This window comes from Cyprinodon tularosa, unplaced genomic scaffold (genome assembly GCF_016077235.1).
Source record: "Cyprinodon tularosa strain WSP-4 unplaced genomic scaffold, ASM1607723v1 ctg59, whole genome shotgun sequence".
Classification (NCBI taxonomy): Eukaryota; Metazoa; Chordata; class Actinopteri; order Cyprinodontiformes; family Cyprinodontidae; genus Cyprinodon; species Cyprinodon tularosa.
In genome coordinates this window covers 2,324,921-2,344,722 of record NW_024039329.1, presented here as the reverse complement: position 1 = coordinate 2,344,722, position 19,802 = coordinate 2,324,921, and the positions used below count along the sequence as shown (strand labels likewise).

The window sequence follows — 19,802 nt, the reverse complement described above, 5'->3', positions numbered from 1 at the left end:
TTCTTTGTGTTTTAAGTTTTTTTGTAATATCTTTAGTTACCATTTGTATTACCAATCTGTTTGATTTGTCATCAAATTTCATCCTCTGGCCATGTCAAGGGAGGTTGACTACAGTCCTATGGATCTTAAATCTCATATGTGCAGCAGGAACATCAAGCTGCTTGGAGATGGTCACATAGCCTTTAACATGTTTATCTGTAATTTATTTTCAAAACTTTTCAGAGCAACTCTTTCCTTCGCTTTCTCTGGTCCATGTTGAGTGTAACATCATACTACCAAACAGCACAGTGACTACCTGTAGCCCTATATATAGACAACTGACTGATAATAAAATTCTAGACAACTGCAATGCTCATTAGTAGACACACATGTCCCTTTGATTACATTATTTTCAGACTGATCTATAGATACCCTCATTATTTTAAAAGTCTCTTTTATGGCTTTTTTTCAATAATTCTGTTGAGGCATGTTTGAAAAACAGTAACTAATTCAATTGTTCTTTTTTATAGAATTGTTACATATTAATATTTGGCTGATTCAAGTTATCTGCTGATAATACTGTAGTTAGTTTTTCTTTTATTAAAAGAAAAGTTTGGTCATATTCAGAATTCAAACTTCAGAAAGTACTTTAAGTATGAAATTATTACATACTGTTCAGTATATGATAACTGTTTTTAATTAAGAGTAATTTCGTTTTAATGTGCTTTACTGGAGACATCCATGTTTGTCAAAGAACACTACTGCCATCTAACGGTTTGTGGCGTCACAGTGAGGTATTGGCTGTTGAGCAAGTCCAGTGCTGTATCTGGTGTGTGTCACCACACGCATTATTATCCAAGTCATCTTGAAAATATTGTTCTTTGAAATGTTGGCTACATATTACGTGTGTTTTCTCTGGCCAGAAGTTTCATGGCAAATCCTGTCAGAAATTCTTAATCATCCAGGTCATAGTCCTTCGTCCTCAAGGCCATTCGTTTGATCGCAACGAAAATTTTATTTATTTTTTTTACTGATTAACGCTAAATTCCTTAAATCACAGTAAACATATTAGCTTTAGGTTTAGATAACGATCCATTGCTTATTCCTTGCTGACCGGACTTTTCCTTTAAACAAGGTTTATGACAAATTTTGACCATGTTTGTAATGAAAACATGCAAAACAAGTACATAACAAAATACATAGGATATGAGAAAATCAAATGTATATTCTCTAAACTCAGATGCTGCATTTTTGACCTATAAAGAATATCCCGATTTCACTGCTCTTTGTTATATACCATTTTTGTTTTATTTTAGATAAGACATATGATGACACAGAATGCTTTCCAGCACAGAATGAGGTGTCTACATATCTATATTTAGGATGTTATTTCACCTTAGTTTTCTGTTTCCATAAAGCTCTTCTAATGCAAGGTTTCAAAATGTGTAGAAAAAAAAAAAACATTGATGGAAAAACATTAATTGATGCAAAACTACTTTATCTGAACTCTGTTATGAAAAGTTAGAAATAGCATTAGGGGGTGATTTATTGCCACGTTACTAAAGCGGGGTTCTTTAGACTTTTATTGTCAAGAAATTCCTTATTGATGAAAAGACTGTGGACCCAACAATGTTTCCCACAGAAAAGGGATGACATGGGGATTCGAGGACTGCAGTATGAAAATGGTTTTGCAGAAATGACACAGCGAGGAGGGGGACACCACCTTGAGACTGACCCTGTAGTATTGTCATCACACCCACATTGACAACCGCTGCTCGTATAGCAGTGGTTCCCAACTCTAGTCTTTAGGGACCCCTGACCTGCATATTTTAAATGTGTATCTGTTCCAGCATATCTTATTAAAATAATTGCATCTCCTCTGCTTTCTATCAAGGGCTGCATAAGCCTGTTAATCACCCATTCATTTATGTCAGGTGTGTGGCAGCAAAGAGACACCTGAAGGCCAGAAGACCCAGGACACAGTTTGGTGTCTGATCTGACAGAAAATCAGATCATATGAGGTAGAGCTGCAACTCAGAGCTCATTGAAAATGCATGGGGCTGGTCCAACTGCACACAATTCTCTGCAACTGTGCCTGTGTGGCTCTGGCCGAGGTAGACCACTGGTCTATTATGGTGGAACCTATGCTGAAATTCAGTGACAATTTTATGAATCTGGCAGGAAGAAAGAAATGGTTGCAAGGTAAAACACAAAGTGAAATATCTAAAACAGCCAGGTTCACCCTGTTCGGAAACCCACTGTGTGTATTTAGTGAGTGTGAAAATGCAGACATACAAAATGAAAAAGAAAAAAAGCATTTCAATAAACAGTTTACTTTTACAATGAAAGGAGCTTAGGAAAAAAAATAAAATTAAATATTGATCTTTGAGCTAAAAAAAAACATTAAGGGATGAATATAGCTTATCATGCTCCTCTTTTATGAAATAAAAAAAAATAACTTGGGCAAACCTCATAGCTCTCTGAGACTCACCTTTCCCTGATCTTACCCCATTAGAAACCTTTACACAGCCTTTGTTGTGACTTTTTCTGCTCTTTAGACATTTTGCATCATACATGTCATACATTAAGATCCTTTTCCTGTTCTATTTTAAAGAAAAAGTCTGGTCAGCAATGACTAACCAATGGGTCATTATTTATACCTAAAACTAATACGTTTACAGTGATTTAATGCATTTCAATCTCCATCACATGAAGAGAAAAGACAATTAGAAAAAATGGATTGATACAATTACTTAGTCTTTGGCACTCAGACTTCAGCAGGAAACATAGCGCTGAATTTTGATTGATATGCATGAACAGGACTAAAGAAGAGCAGTTTGTATTCTGAATGTGACCAGACTTTTCCTCTAAGGACATGGTGTACAGGTTGGTTGTGAAATTAGGCACTGCTATAATTTGATCAATTCAAAATGTGGGATTTTGTTTGTTTCACAGAGGCGAAGAAATGTGCTACAGTGATTCACAGTTCAGGATCTGCTCACCCTGTGTGTCATACAGTAGTATAAGCAGGAAAAAACAGGAGAAAAACAGATCAGATCAGAACTTTCAGAGTCAGATGCAGCCAGTGAGACCTGGCCTTAAAACTTGCAGGAAAGGAGTGTCTGTTGGGAGCCACTGTTCTACAGAGTAGGGGTAGTGTACATAATCCCCAAAGATAAATTATTTTACACAAATTCCTAAAAAGCTGACTTTTACAGACGTTTGCTGAAGACACTTTGATGAAATGGAAAGGATGATGTACATCATAAGCCTGTGTTTAAATGATGAATAGTCTTTTAAGTGCAAATATGGGATTAAGTCAGTAAGAGCATTTTTGACATCAACCCAAAAGTTATATTTATCATCTTTTTTCTGTAACAATCTCATGTTGTTTTCATGAGCTGGATTTGTTTCTGCAATATAAACCTTGTATTTGATGCCAATGAATGCCATTTGAACATGGGCGGGAGATAGAACGAGCACAGTGAGAGATGCTGAAAGAGAAAGTGTGTATTTGAATGTTTGTGTGATGATTTTTGGACAGAACATCAAAAACACAGTCGAGCAAAAAGACAGCTTGTTCTGTTTGCATCATGTCTCACACAAACATGCACACACAATGTCTATACACTCTCAAAGCCCAGAGCTCACACGAAATGCAGTCACACAAACACAGCAAATCATTCATCCATCTTTTATGCTGCGATGCACAAAACTTCGGCTTCCCTTTGTAAATTGCAGCTAATGTTAGAGGGACAAGGAGTCTGAGCTCACTGAGAATGCAGAAGTAGAAAGAGGGATTGAGTGAAAAGAAATGAAGGAAATGATATAGGAAAGGACCGGATAGAGGGAGAAAAGAAGTTCAAACAGGCTGAATATTTTTCTATCTCAGGTCATTTTAAACCACTGCAGGGTATGTTTTTTTCCCCTTTGTCCTAATGGTCAGTCTTTTTAGCATGCATTTCCCATCACTTTTTTGTGTCTTTCTAACTAATATTATTCATCCACAGAGTTCCGTTTAGACAGAACTGGTCTAAACTGGTTTCTGTCATGTTGTCTGGTCTAATTTACATTCACATTACATGTTCGGCATGCCGCAGGTGCTCCCAGCTGCTCTAAAAGCAATGCAATATCCTGAATATAAGGTGGATACAATTTATCATGTGTTTTGCATCTGTGCTGTTTTAAATCTACCTCTTTGCGAGCTGACAATTCAGAGAAAAAAATGATACACCTCACCAAAAAATCAGAAGCATTCTTTCATTCAAATCTCTTCAGATCTCTTAATACAGTGTCATTTCAGTTTTATGCAAAGTCTATGGAATTGATTTTCAAGTTTATTTTTTTCATTTTTAAAGTCTTTCTGTTGTTGTTATAGTCCTCCTACATTTATCAGCCTCACAAAAAAATCTACTTAAAGAAAAAAAAAAAACGTTCTGTTACTGAAAAAAAGAAACAAACTGTGAGCTGAAATAAGAAGTAAATAATACTCTATTGTTTAATTGAATAAAGAATAGTCTAGCTCATTCTGGGAACCTTTCTGTATATTAGCTATCTTGTTAAGTTTTATGGAAAAGTACCTGTCTAAATAATTAACATTTTTAAAGCTGATATTTAAAAAAAAAATGAACTGACTTGAATGAAAGTAAAACTATGTAATACAACATTGACATGAATATACATGTTTAATGACTAATGATTTTCATAACTATGAAGTAACATTGGTAAATTTTGTAAATTTGACCAAACTCAACTCAGTATTTTTTCATGCAAAACAAGAAAAAGGTAAAACTGCTGAAGAGCTGCTAAGCTGATGATATTGATTTTACAAATAAACTATGTACACTTTAAAATATATCTTTATCTGCACCACCTTAAGAGAAACCTATGCACTTTCCAACTGCTGCCATTTTACCAGAATTAATCATCTATATTTAAGATCAGAATGCACAGTGAACGGTATTTGTACTGCCATATTATTGAGAAAGTGATTTTCTTTTAACTTTCCTCAAAGTCAATAGATTGGATAAATTTGCTTATCTTTTTTTTTTAAATCACATTTAAATCATATGGTTTGAAATAAACATTTTGGATTTCTTATTAATATAAATAACAATAAACAATACAACTGATAGATTAAATTTCCTTATGTGTAAAATACTTAGCAATTTGGTTTAGAAAAAGGTTGCTTTTGAAAATAACATAAAAGTACTCAAAAATGTCAGTATAAACATATAAGCTGGTTTAATCTTTTTTTTTCCTTATGGAAGAAAATGGCTTTTTGTCTTTTTAGAGATGTCATTTATTAAAATAGCCCATACTCCTTTTCTTTTTTTTGCAAATCAAATTCAGATTTCTGTGAAATGATATTTTACGACATGTGTACTGTATAGTAAAGAATACAACTAATGCATAAGCATTCACGGCCAAAGGTCAATCAAATTACAATGATTTGGACAAACAAAATGTTATTGTTTCTTTTATATGTCAATAACATTCTATATCATTCCACTTGGGCTGTAAGTTTACAGTAAATGCATTCTCCTGATTTAATATCTCTCTTTTGTTAATTTATCCTTCAGCATCTTGAGGGTTTATTCTTTCTATGGCTGTTTGTTTATGATGCTGATGCTACTTAAATGTAATATCTTATGACATTCTATAATAGTCTCCAGCTAATTGCTTGTTTAGGGGAGTTTGCATAAAATCACATATGAATAAAACTTTGCTCTTGTCAAGAGTTCTTGTTTTATTATTATAATTATTTTTCAGTTGCAACTATTGCACTCACTTCACTGTCAAATTAAATCAATTTATCCCTTCTTTTCCTCTCTCCTGTCACTCACTTTTTTTCTCCTTTTTTCCAGAGCCTGCTAGAATTCCTATGTTTTTTATTGATAGACATCTGAAATTGATCAACTCTTCACAGCATCACACAACAATGATAAAATATTAGGCTAATTGTCCTTTGCTGATGGACTTTATTTCTCTTTTGTTCAGTAAGCCAGAGTGGTCTTGCTGGTGATGTTTGTCCAGATCCCGGAGTCCCTGAAAATGGCAAGAGGATAGGTTCAGTCTTCCAGTAAGTTAATTTTGTTTCTTTCCTTTCAGAGCAGTATTACACTGGTATATTTTGCACCTATCACCTGTAGTGAGTAATAAGATATTTGAAATTTAAAGATATAAATGCTATGACTAGTGACACGTAAAATTATTATCTCTGCTTATTTTTTTGCAATGCAAAATACTGCAGGCAAAATCTACATACCGTTGCACTTGCAACCCACGTAAAATGTTTGCAACCCTCACAGAGAAACAAATTGACTCTGAACTGTTATAAAAATAATCAAGGTTTTGATGTAGACGTGTATTAGATCTTCTTTTTTAGATTTGGTATATATTGTATAACCACTGAGGCTTAAAGAACCTTTGATTAAATGTATATTTTTTATCCCTTGTAAATCCTCTAGAGAAAGATCTGTTGCATGTTAGTCTTTTGATGTTAAGTCACTGTCACCTAAAGACAGAAATAATTAGCTGCAACAACAACAAACACAGGTAATCAACGGTCAAAGTTGGGCTTGCTGGGTTGAAGGTAGAGATCACTTTACTTTGTTACATGTAAGTAATTAACATTCTTAAGTTGTTAGGCCAGCATGCTGACCCAAAGTCTGTCTAAGCTCTCTTATCTCACCACATCTTATTTTGTTCAAAACAACATAAAGCCTAAACTCCAGCAGGAGATTCAGATGAGGGTCTGCTGTTTTCTTTTTACACTGTCAGAGTTTTGGTTTCAAGCAGTGCTAGGAACTAATAAAAACAGCCCACACCAGAGTGTGGCAGTAAACCAGGGATACAGTCTGAAGTTAAAAGATTAGAGAATCCTGCTGACACTGAGCTGAGAAAGAATAACACTATCATGTTTGTTAAAGCTGAAAAGTTTATTAAAATTACCAGTAGCAACTCTCTGATGCTCTAAAACTGACCCTGCTTCTTTCAGAGGAGGAACACAGACAGCCTCTCATTAGACATGATCCCTGATAATACTTTATTAAATTAAGTTGGGATGAGTAGAGAAATTATGAAAGCTGTATTTAATAACATGACAAAATTTTACCTCCTATCAAACCTAATGTTATTTGATTTTAGATATTCTCTATTTTGTCTGTTATTGTGTTATTTGGTTAGGAAATATGCAGTATTACACATAGTACCCTTGATAGCTTTGTGTGCTGCAAGTTATAAACATGTTGCCACATTTTTCTATGGAAACCAATGAATGAAGCCCTTTTTTTTTGCACTGAAGAACAGCTACTTGCTACATATTTAGAAATACCTCATCTATTAGACTTATTCAACTAAAAACAGTATATAAGTGTTGTTGTTTGCTTGAGGTGGATCTGAACTATTTGCTTTTCATCAGACATTCAAGGTTTAAATATATATTAGAAATATACTTTCTGGTAAAACAAAAAAGGCTCTTAAAATTATTGCACAATTTGTAGAACTAGACAATATACCATTTATTTTCTGGGAAGATGTATGATCAGTCATGTTTAGATTTTCATGTTCACATCCTGGTCTGTAAAGTCTGTATGTAGGATTCTCTACTGCCTTTTTAATTTCTATATTTTGATGGCATCTAGTGAGTACCAATAATTAAAAGATAGAAATTACATGGGACCTTGTATCAAATATGTATGGCTGATACCTCCAATACTACATAATTTGTAGCCCTTTTACAAATTTATTAGCTTGTGGAAAATTGTATCCAGGCAGCCTTGTTTCGCTGTTCACACGTCGCTTGTGCTGAGCTACACCCTCAGGTCAAACTCCAGGGCTTCTTCATGTCCCACTTCCTCTCTCCAGGGCACAGTCATACAGGGGCTACACATGAAGATATGCAAGAAATGGTTTTTATCTGAGAGTCTAGCTTCTAAAAATTATAGATACAATGAGTCACATTGTGGTGCCTGCCATCTATTCAAAAGAAGTGGAGAATTATTTTGTTTAAACAGAAGTTATGATAAGGTGATCATCCTCTAAGAAATTTGTGGTGTGTCACCAAGGTGGAGACATGATTTAAACATAGTGTGTCATACATTTTCACTTCCACATCTGTGGCAGACATCAGGAAGGGAAATGCTTGGAAAGTGAGAAGGCACATATTTGACATGAATAGAGTAGGCTAACAAACAAACAAAAAAAAAAAATAGAAAAGTACCACATGAAGCATTACCAATGATTATTGAAACCTGTTAATCATACTCAGTGATTTTGTAAAGGTAGAACAGTGAAATTTCACTCTATTTGAGAATTGTTGTTTATGTTATCTCTAGGGTTGGCTCAAGTGTCCAGTTCAGTTGTGATGACAGCTATGTACTTCATGGATCTAAAAGCATCACCTGTCAACGAGTCACTGACACACTGGCTGCTTGGAGCGACCATAGACCCATCTGCAGAAGTAAGTCATGCCATGACTCTCACTGAAATAAATTTGATCTATTTGGGTGTATTGCAGATGTCAAAGCTGTGACATACATTTAACACTAGAATGACTCATAACTCAGATTTAAAATTATATTTTTTTATCAAAAAGCTAGTCCTTAAAGGGAAGTAAAACAGACATCTATCAAAAAAATAAAAAATAGATATATACTCACAAGAAATACGCAAACATACGCAAAAAAAAACAACAACAGAAAAAATAAATTAATGCATAAATATTCAAAATTATCATCACACAAAGTCTGAATAAGTGATTATATATAGGGTAAAAGGTTTTGTTTAATCAGAGAATAAATGAATCTGCTCAACAACAAAGCTGTTATCACAAGAGTAACTTGCAAGAATCCTAAAAAATTCACAACATTTTTTCATTGTCACAAATTATATTACTTATATAAATGTAAAAATAATTTTAGTATTGTTTACTGAAAGCTCTGCTCAGCAGATAGGAGCTTATATAGGATCAGACTTCAGAAATGCATTTAAATCAGTCCATTCAAGAGCACTTTAAACATCTCAAACAAGCTCTTTACCTTGAGGAACTTCTACTGAGTGCACCTCATTTTAACACCATTTTAACACCTCATTTTAACACCATTTATTCTAAAGTGTAAGGACACTGAACACTATAAGACGTTTAAGTACTTGATGCAGAAAAACAGTTGCAAACATTTCAAGTTTGTGCCCTTTGTGTTTCGTATAGAGGAGTCTGAGCATATATCAAGCCAGGATCCACACATAAACCATCCAACACCAAAGATTTCAATCAAGCTGAAATAATACAGTAAATTGTTGCTATATATGTGTTGCTTTCTAATTGTCTGTTGTAACTGTAAAGGCTTGAAATGACTTTTCTAATAACACTTTTGTATTCTAATTAAAACAAATAAAAAGTTCTAAACATTTATAACAGTCTAAAGCAGCTTTGACCAGAAGTTGCCAATTTCTTTTTTTGTAAATTGAGAGCTGTCTTAAAAGTGTTTACAAAACAAATTCATCAGCATTTTCCATTAAGAAAAAAAAAAATACCGGTAATAATAATAATAAAGCAAAATTCAATTTTGGTTACTACAAATCTTACAGTGATGTATTTATCCATTCTTTTGGCCTATTTTTCTTTACATTTGTTGTCTTCAAATTTTAAAGGTTCCAGGGGCCTCTTCTGTAATCTAAGATCTGCATTTTTCCTATTGTTTTGTTCATGCATTTAGGATAGGTGACTAACAGAACCATTAAAGCTACTTTGTTTTCTTGCTCTGAAACATGCAAGTGTCCCTTGCTGTCATGGAGATCATTAGCTTCCTTAAATTCCTAGCATCAGCTTACATTTTTCTTCTCCATTGAATTTTAAGGAATAAGCAATGTTTCTTAAAAAATAATGACACCATTTTCAATGTTTATTTCCTCACATTGACCCAACTTGATTAAAATTCAATACTGAAAGAACAAAACATAAATATAATAGCAGAAAAACAGAACAATGTCTCAGATTTAGAGACTGGCCTATGATAATGCTGTCTGATGATAGCGTGATGAGACACTTTTCCAAAAATGTTAACCCTGACATTAGAGTATTAATCTTACAGTTAAACTGAATACCTAGTGGTGTAGGTAATAAGGCAAGAAAAATGTATTAAGAGTAGCACCAAAACAACCCTGCAACCAAAGTGTGATATGAACGTTTCATGTAATTTTAACAGTGCTGCAATTAATTTACATGACAATGACCATTTTAACAGGATGTAGCCAAACAAGCGATATTTAAAGCAAATGAGATGAATAATCTGGTTTCTTTAGAAGATAACATTGTTTATGATGGTAAGCACACTGAAATAAAGCCAATTTGGGAAGTATTGTTTTATTTGTAATGCTATTTAATACCATTCCTCCTAATATCTTTATTAATATGAGTATTTTTGATACATATTAAATTACATGCGACCATTATCAAAGTCCTTGCAGAGGAAACTGATTCACTGATTGTGATTCCTGATTTTTAATGACTTGAAACATATAGCATTGAATATCAAATTCTATTAGACCTGTAAATAAGAATAAAAGAATAAAAGTAGGATAGAAATAATTTAATGAAGGCATGGAAAACATTATAATTTTTATTTACATCTTTTTATCCATTGATGTGAAAGAGCAATGATGTAAACTGCACTCATGTTTACTGACAACACCCTGTTGGGTTTAATGTCATGGAATGAAAAGGCAGGCGGATGTTTTTTTTTTTTTTTTACGCCCATGTGTGCGAGCACATGCATTCACAAACACACTTACTCTAACAGTAAGTATCCAACGGATAATGTCACATATGTGCTGCAGCATTGGCCTTGAACTGTTGGTGTGTTTGATGGACAGCCAGGCCTTGCACTCAGACACATACTGTAAGGTCCCTGTCACATCATGTTATGCTGCATGTGTGTGCAATTATGTGCATGCGTGTTTGTGTGTGTGTGTGTTTTTATTGTGAATATATAGGAGTCTGTGACCTTGAAAATTTGCACTAATGTCCTGAGACTTACCCCTCCAGTAAGAAATGCTAGAAAATGGAAGACGAAGATATAAAAAAAAATTGAAATCCAAATTGAGCTTTATCTTAAAGGTTTGATCTGAAATGCCTGTTTGTTTGTTCTTTTATCGAGTAAGAATAGGATAAAAAAAACTGATATGTTTATTGGAGACAAATTGCTCTAATTATCTAGAGTTTTACTTTGCGTTTAACAAAATTTTTAAAGAGAGAGAGATTGGTAAATTATGTAGTCCAGAACCCCTAAAGAATGATGTAACTTTATAGGGAAGAAAAACACACATCGGGACTATAATATATATATTTGCTTTCAAACGTTCAAAGCATTTGTTATAGAATATATTGATTAATTGATTGATTGATTGATTGACTTTATTCATCTCACCGTGAGAAAATGTACTTGTTACATTGACTTAACATCATTTTACTGTCTTCATAAAATGATAAAGAAAGTAATAGTGGATATTCCTATTTGAACAGTGCTGTTGGTGATTTATTCAGCAGTGATTACATTTTAAGTCCAGCCTGTTTGAAATTTGTGGAAATCAGGATACTGTGGGAAACTTTTAATTCAAGAATAAATTGTACTTCCGCTTATGAAACAAATATACCATTATTTTATATGTCTTTGTTTTAACTGATAATACATATATAACAATAATGTCTGACTAGCAGAAGTGAAACAGACTGCTAGTAAAAAAAAAAAAAAAATACTAGTCTAAATTAGTGGACTAACAGAAAATGGAAAAGTAGCGGTTAAAAACATCTCTGAACCACTAGCTCTGGTTTATTGTATTATCTGGTGTGATCACTCTGTGATTCAAACCCGTGAGCCTCTCTCGTTCTCTGCTGAGACTTTGCTGTTAATTAGAAGCTGGTTTCCTAGATGAATTGCAATGAATGTGTTTCTGTGTGTCCATTTGGTTGTGTGTTTCAAAATGTGGTTCAGCTCTCTTTTCTAATTAACAGTCTGATCAGTCATCTGGGTTCCTCCTCTCTTCCCTACTGGTATTTTTTTTGTCTCTTTCTTGCCTTCTTGTTTCTTCACCTTCTTCAAATTTTTCTCCAGGTAATCCACTTTTGTAGTACTATTCTTTAATTTCCCTCCCTCTATATATTTATCCCCTTTTTATTTGCATTGTTCTTAAAACTCCTAAAACTTGTGTGTTTGCAAATATTTTACATCATGGTCAATCCGCTTGTAGCAACATTACTATGGGGTTAAGTACCTGTTAGTCTACAATCACTCTAGCCATACTTTTAATGCAGCTCATCTTGGCCACAACAAAGTGCATTCGCCCATTTTTCTTCCATACTGTTTGCCAGTCTGTTGCTACTAATGGTAATGCTAATCAAAGATTAAAACCTCTGCATGGCTTCTTAACCCCTATGCTTTGTTGAGCACCTCTGCTTAAAAGCTTAACGGATGTTGACCTTAGTTTTGATTCATTTTTTGGCTCAAATCTAAAGATTGCTACATGGAACTTAAGCCTTTTCTCAGCTCTGTCATAGAGCGACTTTGGAGCTCCATCTCACATATATATATATATATATATATATATATATATATATATATATATATAAAGAGTTTGAGTCCTCTACCAGAGGCCTTGGAACTTAAGGGTTCTGTGCAGTATCTTTGCTGTTCCTAGAACTGCACTCTTCTAAACTGAGATGTCTGTTGTATTTCCAGGGATCTGCTGTAAACGCTTTTTAAGTTTGGGGGTCTCTGCCCTGAGTGTTCCATTGACCATGGGCACCACTGATGCCTTGACCTTCCAGGTTTTCTCCAGCTCTTCTCTGAGAACCTGGTATTTCACTAGTTTTTCCATGTTCTTTTGTTCCTGACGTTGCAGTCACTTGGTATTGCTATTTCACCACAATGTCTTTTCTCTCGGTCTGTCTGTATCTGGAAGTCCCACAGGACTTTGACTTGGTCATTCTCTGCCATCTTTTGAGGTGTTTCCCACTTTGACCTTGGGGTTTCCAGACCATACTTTGCACAGATGTTCCTGTATACTATTCCAGCCACTTGGTTATTGCGCTCTATGTAAGCTTTCCCTGCCAGCATCTTACACTCTGCAGTTATGTGCTGGATTGTCTCAGGGACCTCTTTGCACAGTCTGCACCTGGGGTCTTGTCTGGTGTGGTAGATCTGGGCCTCTATTGCTCTGGTGCTTAGGGCTCACTCCTGTGCAGCCATGATGAGTGCCTCAGTGCTGTCCCTCAGTCTGGCTTTGTCGAGCCATTAGTAGGAATTCCTGATATCTGCCACTTCGATTATGTTGCCGTGTGTTATGGTGCAGTTCTGTTCCAAATTGTCTGAGACATTCACTGAGCATGTCATCTGTTGGAGCCTTGTCCTTGATGTACATATGGAACTTGGATGTTTCATCCTGGATAGTGGCTCTTATGTTCATTAGTCCTCGGCCTCCGTCCTTACGGCTGGTGTACAGTCTCAGGGTGCTGGTTTTGGGGTGGTACCCTCCGTGCATGGTTAGGAGCTTTCGTGTCTTAACATCTGTGGCCTGTACCTCCTCCTTTGACCAGCTTATTATTCCTGCAGGGTATCTTATTTCTGGCGTATAGCTATTCATTGCCCAAGACTTATTCTTGCCATTGAGCTGGCTCCTTAGGACCTGCCTAACTCAATAGAGGTATTTGGCCATAGCCACTTTCCTTCTCACCTCTTTGAGGTTGTCATTTTCTTGTGGGATTCCAATGTGCTTGCAGCTTTCATCAATGTCTGCTATTTTTCCTTCAGGGAGTGAGACCCCCTCTGTGTGGACTACCTTCCATCTCTTAGTTACCATCCGACCACACTTCTCTAGCCCGAATGACATCCCATGTCTGTGCTCAAGATCCATTTGGTATGGATCAGTGAGTTAATGTCTAGCTCATTCTTAGCGTACAGTTTGATATCATCCATGTAGAGGAGGTGACTTATAGTGGCCCTGTCCGGTGTCAGTAAATTCCTACAAGGATCTTTTACAGCATAGGCAGTAAATATTGCTAAATTTAAAAAAAAGATTTTTACTCTTCTTCTCTGCTACATTCACCTGTTTCTTCTTTCTCTTAAAGATCCTTGCTTACTCAGCCTATTCCTATTCCTTAGTTCTATTCATTTTTTTTTTCAAATTGGGATGGGCTGTTCATATTTCCCCTTGTGCAAAATATCAGATTAACCCATTTTGACAATGTGCTGGACCCCTTTTAGCTACAGAGGGCAGCAATGATGCTTTTTTTTTACTGTGGTAGATAAAAAATGTTCTGACCATTGACAGGTTTTTATTTCTATACTATTTCTAAACTTTACAAGATTTTTTTTTTTGTGGCTAGCCTCCTTTTTTTATTGTTGCCTCCATCGTTCAACATCTTTTTTCCAGACTTTTTAACCAAAAGGGTAACTTTAAGAAGACTGTAAAATTTCACCTTTGTCCCAAATCTTCTCTTATAGCTCGTACCTGTGGCAGTAATCTTAGAGGGCCCAAAGGGGTGATAACATCACCTAACTACCCTGTTCAGTATGAGAACAACGCACACTGTGTGTGGGTGATCACTGCTATGGACTCTGAAAAGGTAAGCCAATTTAAAAATCTAAAATTTACTGGACATCCGTCTCTCACACTCATGTGTCAAATAGTTTACTTTCAGTAAAAGTATAAAGTGACATCAGTTCTTCAATGTTTTTATTAGTGATTTTATTTGTACTTTTGATGGATTTGTTTTCTGTAGAGCTGCCGCAAAGCTCTTAATTGCAATGTGTGAATACTGCATAAAATACAGAATTGTGCTGCAATAAAATAATGAAAGCTAGATATTTTAAGAGATAAGGATGCACCGACATAGCTCTCCAAAGACCAGCTTTGCAAAACAGTCGCATAACACTGTCCATTTGAACAATTAGCCCCTCTGCAACAGCACATGAAAATGATTCAAAATGTTATTATTTGCAGCATGTAAGCAAGGTGCATTATAACGAGTGATTGTGGGAGCTGTTACAGTAGAACTAGGCATCTAAATCGGCAATCTGCAGATCTCCAAAATAGATTTTCCACTGTTTTTATGGACTTTCCTGGCTGTTTAATGTATATTACATTGGATTTTTATGTCACCCTGCGGCCTTGCATGGAGAAGCAGGTTTAGACAATGGACATATTTGTATGTACAGTATTTGTTTGCCTGTTGTACCACTCTGTCGCACGAGAGTCTGTATTGTACTGGCAAGTTGGAAACATGGGGAGAAAACAATCTATTGGAATCTACTGGGAAATATTTTGACAGTTTAAGTTTTAAAGAAGATGAATAACCTTCTCAATGTCTGGTTTAGCTTTTGTATCTATATTGCCATCTATTATGGCTTGTGAAGTCATGGTTAAATTCTGGTGTGCAGCTAGACCCATATAAGTTGGTTAAAGGATTTTGGATTTGAGGAAGTTTTTGTGAACATCAAGTTTTTGGTATATCTTTGATTTGTGCTCACTTTTTTGATGCACTCACACTAAAACATCCATGCATGCTGAGACCAATAATGTGGTAATTCAAAGTGACTAAAGATTTAGAAGGACCAGATTTATTATTTATATAAAATTTCACAATCACATACAATTAATTTTAAAGAACTCAACTAACAGTCAGGGAATACACATGTTTTTTTTGAGTGCCTCTAAGCATACAGATAGGTATAAGCTCAAATAATTAAATACAGAAACGGTGCTCTGGAAGAACAAACTCTCACGCTGAAGGAAAACTGGAACCCTATTATCTTCAACAATTGCCTAATTTATTCTTGGACTTCATATCTCAGCTTTATGCCACAATCCACTTCCTCTGTTATAAAAACCTCCTACAGCCCTCTGTCCCCAACATCACCCCTTCACTCTCAACACTTCAGTTGAGGAACAAGCTACCAAAGATCAAGGTGTGAAAGGAAATGAGTTTGAAGGGCATCAGCTTCAGGCCCCAAAGTCTTACACATATAAACTGCATGGCATCATGGGATACTTGTTTAACACGAGCCTAAAGCTGAGGAAAGTACCACCTACTGTACTGTATGGCACCATTGTGTGGTACCTAGTACTGAAGTGGATCATACGATCATCTACCCACTGTAACAAGCTCTGGCCCATGTGGAGAAGCTTGGTATCACAGTGAGATCCACATTCTTTCATTTTCTCAGAGAATGTGGATTATTTGACCGTGCTTCCTAGCCTGGGTGCCAGTCAGAACTTAGTCCCGCCCACAAGGTTTGAGTTCGGGGAAGTTCGGTCTGGCTCTGCTCCATAGTAGCGCGAGTATTAAAGCCCACTGTCAGGCGATCCAATCAAATTGTCAGGGCGGGCTTTATACGATGATGGACAGATGACCAACAGTAACGTAATCAACCACGTGACCAAAGCGCGCTTGGGTGACAACAACAATGGCTGCTGCTGGAGAGTTTGGGTGAGTAGATTCTGCTATTAGGTCTGTTCTAGAAGATATCGACAGCAAATTAATTTTAAAAGAGGAACAGAAAAACGCGAAACTGCACGCTTTGATTTTTGTGGACAACAACTATGCCTCGCTTAACATACGTCACGCACTCCGTTGCTCTTATTGGTTGTAGGTCTATCCAATTGAGTGCAGAGGCATTTTTTTTCCTGGTTCGTTCGAAACACGCCCCATAATCACAGCTCTATGGAGCAGTATCAGACTCATATTCTGACTAGAATTGAGTCGGACTACGTCAGGCTACGTGCTTCCATTTCCTCCATGCTTCTCTGCTGCTACATGAATATCACAACTCATGAACAATTAATTGTATTTCTGTTCCATTTTATTTTATACTATTCTATTATCACAGTAAGGGACATTACAATTTTATTTTTTGGTTTCAACTGAACCGTATCTCCAGCTGGGTAAGGTGTCTGCATTAAGTGATGTGACTATAAAGATGTGAAATTTGACTCAATTGTAAGGTTTTTTTTATAGCAGCACTCAATTTCTGCGAGGCTCCGGGGGAATAACGTCCTACCTTAGCCCGACCAACAGATTTGATTTGTGGGCCCGAGCCTAAAGAAAAACCCCAATGTAAATGAATATCTTATTAAAGGTGTTACTGTGACAACGCAGTAGGTTCATGCAGCACGGATCTGTGTGCGGATTGAGGGCTGTTAAACCTTTTTTTTTTCTGACATGCACAATCGGTGCAAGGGTACACAGACTGGCCCAGGTCAGGTCTGGCCCAGATGTGCGTGTCATGCAGGTCATGCGAAGGCTGCAGCAGAGCACAGCAGGCTCAGATTTCCTATCCGCCTTCTTCTGCAGCTCCAGGACAACAATAAATAAAAGACAGATCCTCTATTTTATAATATCTTTAACCACATTTTGTATCCACTTAACTGAATACAATCAGCTTATTGTGCATGAGAAAAAAAAAAATCATAGATCCTGACCTGACCTGATCTGACGTGAGTCAGTCCTAGAGGGCCGCTGTCCTGCAGGGTTTTTTTAGTTAATTTATATTATATTTTGTTATAAGGTTGTCACGGTTAAAAAGTACTTTGAATCAAACAAATTAGCCTTATTGATTTTACATGGGCAAAGCAGACCTGTTGTTCCTGTACTCATTAAACATTTCGTATACTGATATATAAAACATATATATATACTGGATTATTGGTGTTAACAATTAATTAAATCGAAAATGTGATTCATTGGGCTGGATATTTGTAGCTTTTTGGTCATAATTGGAAATTCTGACAACAAAAGGCAGCTAAACAAAATGTAATTGCATTGATTTTCTCAGATCGAAACCCAACTTGCCTCTTTGATGCGGACTTACTCCTTTTCAAGCAAAATGGTTACACACTTTTCTAATAATGTTTTTTAGCAAAATAGATAAAACCATTAGATGCTCATTTGTCAGTTCTCTTTTGCTTTTGATAAAAGTATTTGTGAAAAATATCCTGAATACAAGTTTTAATGCGGAAAGTGGAACTGTTCATATAAAAATGTGGTTTAGTTTTGTTACCTAAAAGATGTGATGATAATATTGTGATAAATTCACCGTATTTTGCTGCCATGGTCATTTTCTTAACTCGTTTGTACAGCACCATCCATTCCTTTTATTTCTCTCAACTTGTCTTCATTTGTTACTTACCACAGTACTGGGATCTTTACTCTCTTTATACCTGGTTCTTCTCTGCACTTCACTTTTTCCATTAGTTTCTCCTTCTTTTATTGTTTTCTTTATTTCAACTTCTCTAAAATCCAAAGTTTGAAACTGGTGACAGCAGAGAGATAAGTCAAAAGAAGAGTGAAATGTCCTTGAGTACACAGGAAACTAAATGATATCAGAGAGGAGACAGAAATCAAAGCAAATCGAATGTTTTGCCAGCTGCTTTACATGTGGAGGCATGATAAAGAAGAAAGAAGTAAAATCGACTGATTTTCAAGCTGGTACTTGACATGTGAAACCCATGTTTTTTTTTTCTAAAGATGGATAGAAATGGAGTCTGTTCACCTCTGAGCTCTAAAAGACTGGGCTGGGAAGTTGTGAGATATAATTGAAGAGAGACCACAGAAAATATAAAAGGCAGTCTGAAGAGAGAAGAGAAAATGACTTTTTGTTCTCCCCACTGTGTCTTTGTGACCTTGGCGGAGAGAAATGGCTATTCGCAGGGTGGCCAAGGGCTTGTGGCAGGCACTGACGTAATTTTATTGTATTACTGTGCAGATTTATGTCATACAGGTAGCTATGAGCCTCTAATGAAATCTTTAATCTGATTTATATCAGCATGTACCAGTTTACACTGGTAAGAGGGCTGCATCTCATGACGTGTCTATAAAAGTGGAAGACTATTGTTTAATCAGAGATATTCATAGTTATTATGTTGATGTCGCTGTTCCATAATGGAAACTTTTCATGTACTTCTCACTGTCAAATTGAATAATTTTATTTAAAATTTTGTGTTTAAATTTTAAACCTAACCTTAAAAGAGAACTAATGTTTTTTTTTCCTGCTCCACATGTTCACTTATTATATACCTTATATATATATATATATATATATATATATATATATATATATATATATATATATATATATATATATATATATATATATATTAGTGCTGTCAATCGATTAATTTTTTTTAATCGCGATTAATCGCATCAATGCCTGAGTTAACTCGCGATTAATCGCATTTTAATCGCAAATTTTTTTTCTGATTGAAAATCATTTAAATACTCTCGATGACATACAAAAAATACATACAGGCTAGGTTTGTGCCAATGTTCTTTTTTTTAAATGAAAACAGGTCACAGACACTGATTTATGCCATAGAAACATATGGCAAGAAGATGGGGAGGCATGTAGCAAAAAATAACAAATATGTAGCCAAAGAAAGGCCCTGAAAACAGGCTGATGTAAAAGACAGTCTTTACAGTTAATACAGTCTTTTCAACAAAGACAAGCATTTTACCCTACTGCTATAAAATGTAGTACAGTTAACATTAGATGTTAATTAACCAAGATAATAATGAACAATTTTCAATCAATACATCAAAATCAATAGACCGACATCACTAGATGGAGGTAGTCTATGCTCTAGAAAGTTACTTTTCAGCCTCTTAACAAAAATGAGAACACACACACACCCACCCACCCACACACAGACACACCCACCCACACACCCACACACACACACACACACACACACACACACAAACACACACACACACACACACACACACACACACACACACGATACAGACAGCAAGAGTGCCGTAGCAGATT

At 35.7% G+C, this 19,802-nt stretch overlaps 1 protein-coding gene across 1 annotated transcript in view; it reads left to right on the top strand.

Annotated features, from left to right (window-relative positions):
- Positions 1-19,802, top strand: part of LOC119797587 (CUB and sushi domain-containing protein 1-like) — a 404,138-nt gene that overhangs the window by 151,767 nt on the left and 232,569 nt on the right. Inside the window, exons 6-8 of the mRNA XM_038306729.1 lie at positions 5,980-6,061; positions 8,319-8,443; positions 14,481-14,602. Of these exons, the coding sequence (XP_038162657.1) occupies positions 5,980-6,061; positions 8,319-8,443; positions 14,481-14,602 (329 nt within the window). The remainder of the gene's footprint in view (positions 1-5,979; positions 6,062-8,318; positions 8,444-14,480; positions 14,603-19,802) is intronic.